Source organism: Ylistrum balloti, unplaced genomic scaffold (genome assembly GCF_031769215.1).
Source record: "Ylistrum balloti isolate Yb309-2 unplaced genomic scaffold, AGI_CSIRO_Ybal_v1 Utg370342, whole genome shotgun sequence".
NCBI classification, from domain to species: Eukaryota; Metazoa; Mollusca; class Bivalvia; order Pectinida; family Pectinidae; genus Ylistrum; species Ylistrum balloti.
In genome coordinates, this window is record NW_026782246.1 from 386379 (window position 1) to 397392 (window position 11014).

The following is an 11014-nucleotide window of genomic DNA, read 5'->3' on the forward strand; positions in this document are numbered from 1 at the left end:
TGATGTGCAGTAGTACTGGCAAGTGGTGAAAAAACACTCACAGATATATAACGAATGCCGAAATTGCTAAATTTCTATTCAAGAGAACACTTAATGATGAAAATCTCTCATGAAAATTTCTTAAAAGTGAAATATATTTTCAAAGAGTACTCATGACTTTGAAGATAAATATATAAGATTTTATGACAGAAAAATTTAAAGGAATTAGCGAGCAATTGGTCAAACAGCTTAAAAGCGGCGAGACCTTTTAAAGTTGAACCGTCGCTGGGGGCGTGTCTTGTGTCCAGCACGAGAGACGCACGTGCACTGATCACAGGGTCCAATTAATTTTGAGATTAGAAGTAGGCTACTTCATCAGGATTCAAAGGAAGTGGAGAGGTATCACTTTACCGTAAACTCCAGTAAGCTACAGCGAATTTTCGTTATTTTGCTGAACATTTATAATTAGCTGAAACTGAGCGTGGCGGAATGCCAAGTGTCGCTGCCTCACTCCAGATAGATTTACAGTGTCGCTAAAGCTTCGTGTTGGTAAAACTAAAGACGAAGAAAAAAGTTTCTAGTACCCTCTCTGATTTGTGGAAACAAAGTCTGTACATGTTTCGATAAATATAATTCCGTTTTAAGCTTGACAAAGTTGACATTTTAATGTGTAAAGACGTATTTCAACAACAATTAAATCAAGTTTCCTAATCTTGGTTGGTCGCAAGCATAAACAACAAACAGTCTGGATATCCCCACTATGGAAGATGTTTTGTGTTCATAAATGGTTTATGCATGTACCATACATAGTTACAGATTCTAGAATATTAAATGGTCATCACGTGATTACGGCGTTTCTGTGACTAGTTCTATATTCCGAATACATTTTATGTAAATGTAGATAAACATATAAGTAGGTATCGGACTTAACGATATACACTGAAAACACAAAATACATGAACTAAAACCCCTTCAGTTACAAGACCGAGGGCTGCTTCATGTAATGACAGGGTGTGACCTTACATAATATTCTGCCATTTAATTACAGTAACTTGGAATTTTGCAGCCATGATTACAGAAACTTTCGACAAGAGGTGGGGGTTACTTCAAGTAATTTCAAAGGCTTTATCAAAAGTCCTTTAAGGATTTTTAATGTGTTCCTCGTCCTCCAGTCTTCAAAAATTTTAATGACCTACCTAGATGTATATCCTTTGAAATATAGATTGGTAAAGTGACCTCATTGCTCTTTAATTGTTGTAAATACGAATTTGTGGAGTGGCGTCTTTACATGGCCAGTGATGGTTAGAAATCATTCATGTTCATTGTGTTGGTAAAGAACACTGACACATTGCGTCAACAAGTATATTGCATAACAGTAAAGTTTGGGATCCCCCTCCCGTGCCACTTTCGTACAGTACATTAGTGACGATGGGTAATATAAGGCATATTACGTAATTAAGTCTACATTTTCAATACATTAAACCATTAATATTATAATAATCACTTTTGATGATGTCTGCCATTTGTAGTCCATTATGAAGGTGTTGGGATAATTACTCTCTAAATCCAAAAACAAAACACATGTTTCTTACACGCGAAAACTCGGGGGGCTAACAAGACACAGGTTGTAGAGGAGGGGTGGAATATATTGCTGCCATCCCGGGGTGGAGCTATGTCGAATTAGCTTAGTTTGTACTTGTATATACTTAATTTAATATTTTTATCATTTACAACACTGATAAGTTATAAAATATTTGAGTTACTGAATCGTATTTCTTGGTAGGAAAATATTGCGTTGCTTATATCGAGATTTGTCAATGTCTGTTTGTGTTGTGTGGAAATTCAAAAATAATGTTATCTGTTTATTCCAAGCTGACAGGACCTGAAGTATTCAGCATTCTTGGTATGCAAATACAATTTTTATTGTTGATGGAATTTTGACTGCAACTGGGTTGTAGAGTCCGTCGGAAATAGCCTGCATGAAGTTCCTTTAGTACGCTACAAGGCCCAGTTAACGAAGCTCGCCCGTTCCATGCGCTTTACCGTGTAGTTTTTTCTTTGATCTCAATTGGATGCAGGAGTTCAACCATTGGTCATTAATTAACCAATCACGTGCTTCTGATTTAGGTTTGCGAACCTAGACAAGAAAAGAAATAAATCCTATTTGGACCGGTCGAACATCATAATTTAAGAGATCTGTGTCAGACAAAAGGTATCGTCTTTTGACTCATCTTTCCTTGACCCTTACTCTGTAGATCATTCAAAATGACCGGAAGCAATTTATCACCGTATGATTTATATACAGAAGGTGAACAAGAAGACCGGGAATATATCATTTTGACTATAACATCAGATTTTTAAATTGCAATTTCATAAATCTCAAGTGTTCTGTTAGGAGTATGGTATCTTTCAAAACACGTTCCTGAAGACGTGTTTTAGTCTTTTCAACATTTGGTTCCAATCTTTCAAAATAATATCTTTAGTGATTGATGAATATAAGAGCTACCCCAGACCCTCAACATACAGTATGTTTATCACCATTTTATACCCGCAGCAAGAACATCTTTCCAGGCATTTTCTAGTTTCTGAATCATGCATCCAACACTTCCTCGAAAATGTCACGCATCACATGCATCATAATACCATGTATCCAAACATCAATTTTACTGAATCTCCGAAACATTGGTTATATTTCCAAGCTAGATCACTCGCATGGAAATCGTGTAAGTACATGTATGATCCGTTGACCTCATATTTTCAACGGAAACTCTATGTCTTTCTGTGCCTTGACGAGAACCACTGGCGTCTTTGACTTTTTCCTGAAAAAACGCCACATCTTAAAAAAAAATTCTCTCTGAATCTTAATCTGGATTTGAAAAAAAAACACATGTCTCTCTTAACTTTCCACCAAGAAACCTTACGTCTTGAATTTTATTTGGAAATCTGACGTTCTTAACCTGACATTGCCACGCCTCACTCATTAACTTCATGCATCTTTGAAGTATACCCCGAAACATTTCGGCTTTCATATCTTTGTAAGAAGCAGTTTTACAAAAACCTTTTTCAGTTGCCTTATTAAGACCTATTTTCAGCCGCCATATAAAGACTGATTTTCAATCGCCATATAAAGACCTATTTCCACTTGCCGTATTAAGACCTGTACGCCGTATTAAGACCTATTTCCTTAGGTCGGATGGTATGGATTCTTCTCCCTGCTCAACAGATAAACATGAATTATGTCACGTGATGAATGAGTTTTTTAAGACTTTCATAGATCTCTCTAATCCTTTGAAGAGAAACGCAACGACCTATTTCCCTAGGTCGGATGATATGGATTCTTCTCCCTGCTCAACAGATAAACTTGAATTATGTCTCTCTAATCCTTTAAAGAGAAACGCAACGACCGTTTTTCCTCTGTCTGAACTTCTCGTCTGTCCGAGTAAGAACCTTCATGACATTATTTAAAACAATCTGTAACGATAAAGTTGATTATCAATAGCCTACCTATAACCCGCACGCGGCGTAAATAAACAATGTGTGCACATATGATAGTAGTTTTCGGCGCGCGCCTCTAATGAGGGCCAGATCCCCGGGTCATCAGGCAGTCCACGTCCCCTTTATTACCGGGTGTGAAGTTTATAGACGCTGTGTATTGCTTCTTCAAGGCTAACTTGGTATTTTATCAAGGACCTTAGAAGTAACGGGATTAGATGGAGAATATGTAAGCAATAACGCACACATGGTTTTGTTTTTGAGCAATAACACGCACGAGCAGTCACGAGCTGTGGCTTTTGTACTGTCACGAAGTGGTCAAGGGAGATAACTGTATCATTTGGTGTTCACGAATGCGTGAAGAATGTAAATTATTTACAATTTTCAAGTATAATCAATTATAATTATCATACCGATTGAAGAACACATATCGGCAGCCTAGATGCTAAATAGTAAGTCATACACAATGGTTCATACATCAGTACAGTGCTGCATGGTATCAGCAGTGTTACAATTTGCGCAAGCCTCATCTGTTGCCGATCAACACAGAATAAAAAACGTCCCGTTGTAAGAGATAAAAAAGATGTAAGTTACTACAGCCTTTATGCAATATACTACTTTTTGTTTTATCATTTTACGTGACATTATCTAGCATGACAAACTTTGCTAGATATAGAGGTCTGAGTGATCCTATCCTAGATACTGCAAAATCAGGTATTTTCGTGGGTCTCTAATGTCGCGTATAAAAAAGAGCTATGTCACGGGCACTTGATTTCGTAAATGAGTAGTTCTCAAAGTTAATGTCAGGTCGCTGAGTTCTTATTCGTGGACATCCTCAACATTAATGGATAAATTATAAATTAACGGAACCTTGGGTTGGGATTGACAAAGATTCCTTTGTCTGAACCGTTCTCTGAAAACTTATATCACCATGAAATTAAATTCTGTATAATTGTTTCAGTTTGTCTCTGTCTTTTGTTTTCTTTATTAATACGCATCCTCAGGTGATACGCATGCCTATTAGAATATAATTCAGTTGATTGATTGGTTTCTTTTTAAGATTTGACAGACTGAGTTAACAGTTATAAAGACGACAGTATACAACACCACTGCAAAAGCACGCTCAGACCTTTCAATATTTCGGATGTTATGTTTTCAATTTTAAGTTAAACGATTATAACTTGAAGTTTACGAACATACACATCAATTACCTATGTGATAACGGGGTTCAACTGTTTTCAATCGCCAATTAGCCATGACATTGTAACACCGATACCAGTGATTGTCAGTATTCCTTAGTTATGCCATAAACACAGATTGAGGATGGATAATTTGTAGTAATGTTTTTTACATATAGGGCCATTTGAAGGAATATCTGATCATCTTTTTTATCTAAAAGAAATATTTCTGTGTATTTTATGTAACAAGTGACGTTGTTTTGTCCACAGCAAAGGACATGGGTCCAATTACTTTTCACAAGTAGTATTTGTCCTCGTTACATTGTTAGGACGTCCCGGTGATAATCAATTAAAGAGTGTTATTTAGTGAAACACAAACCAATTTTAGTTTTGTGCAGATATCAATTTAATCGAGCTAACACATATTCTTTCTATCTCTGTGCAACCCAAGCACATTTGCTGAATTACTTACGCAAAAAACGATAATTATTTTATGTTTGATATCACAGAATGAACGGCCTCATATATGGTAGTGTTTTTTCTAATACTGTTTTAGACGTATCAATATTTTACTTCATACATTACTGGATTAGTCTATCATGTATCGAAGGTACATATGACATTAACAAAGTCAGCAAACTGCTGTGTTTGTAAATATCGAAAATAAAATTTGGGATATAAAAAAGATCATTAATTTTATCTGTTTATCGAATGTTAAAAAGTTTTTATCAACTTTTTTTTCTTGTGTGTGTTTTTTTTTCAAACTTGTATTAAGTTAGAAAGTTTTCAAAACGTATTCGTGCTACACAATGTTATATTGATTTCTCAATTAATCCAATGATGACTATTACAATACGTTCGTGGATTAAATTAAAAATCAAAGCAACATATTGGAATTTTGTATATACTTTGATATTAATGGTGAAGCTTTCTTTCGATTTCAAATATAAAAAGAAATAGCGATTGTTATTATACGTAAATGAACCATTCCCTTTCCACACCACAACCGACAGTACGTGTGATATTACTAACCTATTGATCAGGTATCTTAATTCACACCTGTTTATGCACGTGCTGGTCACGCCTGGAGTCGATAAGCCGCACATACAGAACAAAGTAACGGTCATAAAACCCGTTGACCTCGTGGTAAAGATATGCACACGACCAGTGTTGACTTGATCGTATGGACCAAACTGTCGAATCGATATGATTTTATTTATTTTTCTTGGTACAGTAAACCTGAGATCTGTACAAATGCACCAAGGCATTGATTCTCATATATATATTGGTGAATGTTTTGAAACGAAACATATGAAATCGTAGTGTTAAATTTAATTTAGCAAATCCGCCCTTCCAGTTTGATTTCAACATTTGTTTTCCTAAAAAGACGTTACAAGCGGAACTGTGAAATATGAATTCACGAATAACTATCAAATACTCTGCTCCTCAAGTTCCGATGTACAACGTGCGACATACCTATATAAATGTACCGATAGCGAGGACATTTGTAATAAGTGAATGAAAACCAAACCGGAAGTAATCTATAAAAGAACAAGAAAAGAAATTCCTAAATTTTAGATCGTTTGAATTGAGTTGGATTAATTTTTGAACTGTTTCAAACAGGAAATTTAGGTTTCTCAAAACGGACGTGAAAAGGCACGGGGTTATTTGCCCGGTCACTTGGGTTATAACCTGTTATTCCGGTTTCTTGCGCGCTGCCGTCCGCGGTTACAAAAGTAATAAATACAAACCGGATAACATATTTTTATATTGTAGTAAAATAGATAAAGTTTATAATTCAATTTTGATTTAAACATAAAAGGTTTTTTAGTTTTCAATATTATTACTGTTAGTTTGAAATAAATGCAATAGTTGTACTAGTATTCAACGGGAGGTAACTCTCATTAAGCTTCAGAAACAAGCTTTGTCATCTAGACATTATTGTTACAGATTTCGATATTTTGTATTTTATAGAATCATGCCTTGACGAAACAGTCTTGAATAATCAGCTAAATATTCTCGATATTTTCCCGTAAGGATAGAAATTCTCGTGGAGGGTATATAAACGACAATAAAAACAGTAAAACATATCCTGACACTACTGAGTTCGATATTTAACAAGAGTTTATCATACCTCAATCCTGTACCAGTATCACTGATCACCTGACAGGGAGATAAAACGCAGTGAACGCCTTGATGGTGAGATTACGTCATGTTCCAGAGTTGCCGCCCTTACATTTGTTTACCTTGGTTACCTGAGTTACATCGTAATCGATTCGAATCTGATAACAAAGACGCAAAATATCGAGACATTGACAATTTTCCATGACCGGGCTAGGCTGAAATGAGAACAAGGTATACAGAATCGAAAACTACAGAAAAACTAACAACCATCAAACAAATAGAACATTTCTCAATGAGGTCGTTAGGACGACCGTAAAACATCCCCTTAATTTTCACCAAACTTCATCTTTTGAAACCCTATGTTACAATTTCGCCCGTAAGGGATTTTACGTCCTCGGAACAATCAACGTCGTAAAACACTAACGGTCGCTTTTATAGTTTCGTCACATTAAATTGTATATACCTAAACACGGTGGCTTGACACCACATCCGGTGATTATACTGACTAACGGGTAACACGTATTTGTGTATTACATTCCATGTTGAACGTCTAACACAGAGTAAAAAAGTATTATTTCATTAGTTTTGTCATAAGTTGGGAACAGAACCATGACCTTTGGCTTACGCTCAGTCCTAATGCCTAAAATGTTTTTTCGACAAGAAAACATGAGGGAGGTCAAGAAAAAAAATTGAAAGAGAGTTCTTACAGGTTCTGGTAGTCAACAACTTTTTTTATTCGATAATGAGGTTTGAGAATAAATCACGTGATATTCATTAATAAAATTCCATGGCCTACATTTCCTGATTTTCATGGGAAAGATAGTTCTTATTCAACAAAAAAGTTTCAGAAATGAGATTGTATTAGGATCAGAATCGTTATTTTGACCAATATGATTTATACTGTGAACATTTTACCGATATAAGGTTACAATTATCCTTTGTGGTGTGGATAAACAATTTCTTTTGACAAGGGTTAGCCTCGCACCCAATCGATACATATACGTGCTGTGGCATTATCATAAGCCGAAAACCTTGAGTTTGCAATTGAAAGGCAGTCACAGAATATCATCCTTAAATTGCATTAAAGTCACTGGCAATGAAAATAAAAATGAAGTTGAAATATCCCGAGTTATCTCCCTTCGGAAAACCAAGAATTTTCATTGGTCGATCATTTGTGACATCATATCCGCCATCAGACACATACTCTTTAGTAATGTTTATCAAGACTGTGTACATTAAATTGGCTATATTTGATTACACAAGCATGTCCAGTATCATAAAATGACTACGAAGTGGATTTTGACCATAACAGTTTCAGCCTCAAAGTAGCTCAACGATGTCCGGTAATGTGGCTCGAACTTGATTGGTCGGTATGGTGGATGTTAGATATCCCTTTTGCGTGATACTTAATAACACAAGTGTATTTGCATTTTGGTATTGTTTGTTTCATGGATTGATTGCTATGGATAACGTGCTAAATCTCGTGTTTTCTTATAATTAAAAAAAGTCGGGATCAATGAGAACGATTGCAAATAATAATTCAGAACATGACACAAATTCTGTACTTGTTACTCAAATCAGATCATATAAAAAATGAATTCCCATTTATTTAGGGGCAGAGGAATTCCCACACGAAGCTTAATTTGTCATGGTCGACGAAGATGAAGATAACATTTAATGAGAAATCAGAATCGGTCTGTATGTTTTTGTGCCAAGGGAATATAGATATACTGAGCTACCACTAGTATCAACACGCATGAACACATTATCTGCATCCATCAATTTATCATATTTTGAGTATGAAATTATTCCACGACATCAATTTAAACGGGACAACTGCCTTATAGTACACCATTCCGCTTTTTCAGTCCTCAGCGAACACTAACATGGCGTCAACATTGAAACTCACAGGTGAGGCACTGTTTATCTGCACCGTTTTCTTGATGTCCAGTCCTGGATCATGTCAAACCTCAGACGATGTCAAGGCTCTGTTGACAAACCGCTTCCAGACAAACTCTTATAACAAGGTCGTGCGACCAAGACTAGATCAGACAGCCATTTTGCCAGTCGGTATTGATCTGTTTCTCGCTGGTAGTATTTCTATCGACGAGGTGAAAGGAAAAATGTATTCATCAGCATACGTAAGCCTATTCTGGACCGACGAACATCTAACATGGTCGCCTTCTATTTACAATGGTCTTCATACTTTGCACGTCCCCCCTGATACCATTTGGAAGCCTGATATTATATTAAGAAATGGCTTTACCAAGTTGGAGGAGTTCGGCAGTGATTTTTTGATGGCAAAAGTTGGTTATGACGGAGAAGTGATATGGGCACCATTTGAAACCTTCGAAACGACATGCGATGTTGAAATTTCCAGTTTTCCGTTTGATATCCAGACGTGCAATGTCACTTTTGATGTATTTTCATATAAAATCGATGCCGTTATCCTTTACGTGGGATTCAATAGCGTCGATCTCGAATTGTACTCTTCTAATGGAGAATGGGAACTCCTATCAGCAGCACATACCTCAGGTGTATCTAATATTGGAAGCTCTTATGTCACATTCTCTTTTACTCTTAAACGGCGATCAGAATATTACATCTTCACCATTGGTATACCAGTGATGTTTTTATCTCTTTTGTCAGTGTTCACATTTGTTATACCTCTAGAGTGCGGTGAAAAGTTAGGATTTTGTATGTCTGTATACTTAACATTTGCTGTGTTTCTGACGCTCATTGAATCCACACATCCGATTACACCAACCCAGTCTATATTGAACCAATATGTACTCTTCCTTGTTGCATTTGGAAGTATCATTGTCATAGTAACGGCGTTTCAGCTTCGGATGAATTATCTGGACACTAAATATCGTAGGATCCCGTCGTTTCTGAAAAGTCTCGTGATAGTTTGCAGGAAATTGCAATGTCAAAACAGAGTATCTAGTGCAAACAACAACAATCGACTCGGCGGTGATGTGGTTTTGGATGAAGAAGTACGGCCAAAGGAAGAACGGGAAAACGTGACGGTTCCAGAAAATATAACATGGCAGGAAGTGACGTCAGCTATTGATTTTGTGTGTTTTTGGTTGTTTTTAGTAATCATTGTAGTTGCTTCATGTTCATTTTTTCTCCCGACATATTTTAAGAATTCATAACAAGATTATTTTCAAAACATATAGCATTTGTTTGCGAAGTTGACGAAAGATATTCTCTGAACGAAAAAAAAATTCTTTCATTTTGATGACGTTCATTACTAGAAATATCTTAAAAATGTAATTCAGCGTCATTTTTGTCAAATTGTAGAATGGTTGTACGAAATGTGATTCTGGTGAATTATACCAAACACAGAGAACCTTGTAATTACAAGCTTTATAGCTGGATTTCTGTCATATGAAACTGGTTTTCAATGTAATGTCATTGGTAGTGGAAATCGTCGAATCCACCAAGAAAACTGTGAAAAATAGACTGCGAGAGGTACCCGCGTCACCAGTACGCTGGTTTGCCGCTGACACATCAACGTCGAACACTTCGCATGTGATGGTTGACCATCACGTGAGAACTTGGCATGACTTATTTTATCAATATTTACAAGGTGGTTGTCGTCGATGAATGACAAGATCCTTCTAGAACTCATGGTTATATTCTCATTGTACTTGGTCCTCATGTGATTCTTTGTTTTCTTAATGTTTTGTATTTGTTTTATTGCCTGTTACTTTGAACTAAGATCTCATTAAAATGTCGGTATTTTCTAAAGCACGTGTTACATTACATTACTATAGCACTGAGCTTGGTTGTTGGGGGGAGAAGGATTAGACAAATGTACCCTCTATTGTTTGTTGTGATTATCGCTCCGTGAACAGTCAAACATCAATGCTTAATTACACACCTAAAGAAAGAAAGACAGTATCCGCTTGGAATTGTCGGACTATCAGCTATATTTAGCAATTGAATCCCATGATGCTGTGCGCATAGTGCACAATATCTTCTGAGTATCATACTGTAGTTTCGCCGAGTTACCGTAGCACAGTGGCTGATTTGTGCACTTCGTTATTTCGTCTTTTCGCTCGAAAAAGACAAGCATTAACAAACTTGATTTTCCTCTTTTTCGCAGCGAAAAGAAAAATATGTGACACAAATCAGTGACCGCAGCAAAGTCATGGAGATATTTGTAAGATATCTGCCTTTGTATAAGATCCAGTTGTATGATAAACATCGATCTAACACCTTGTCACTACTCT

At 36.3% G+C, this 11014-nt stretch overlaps 1 protein-coding gene across 1 annotated transcript; it reads left to right on the top strand.

Annotated features, from left to right (window-relative positions):
• Window positions 1–8659: 8659 nt before the first annotated feature.
• On the top strand, window positions 8660–9931 carry LOC132553641 (neuronal acetylcholine receptor subunit beta-3-like). The gene has a single exon (XM_060217900.1). The coding sequence runs from the start codon at window positions 8660–8662 to the stop codon at window positions 9929–9931; it is 1272 nt and encodes a 423-aa protein (XP_060073883.1).
• The last annotated feature ends 1083 nt before the right edge of the window (window positions 9932–11014 follow it).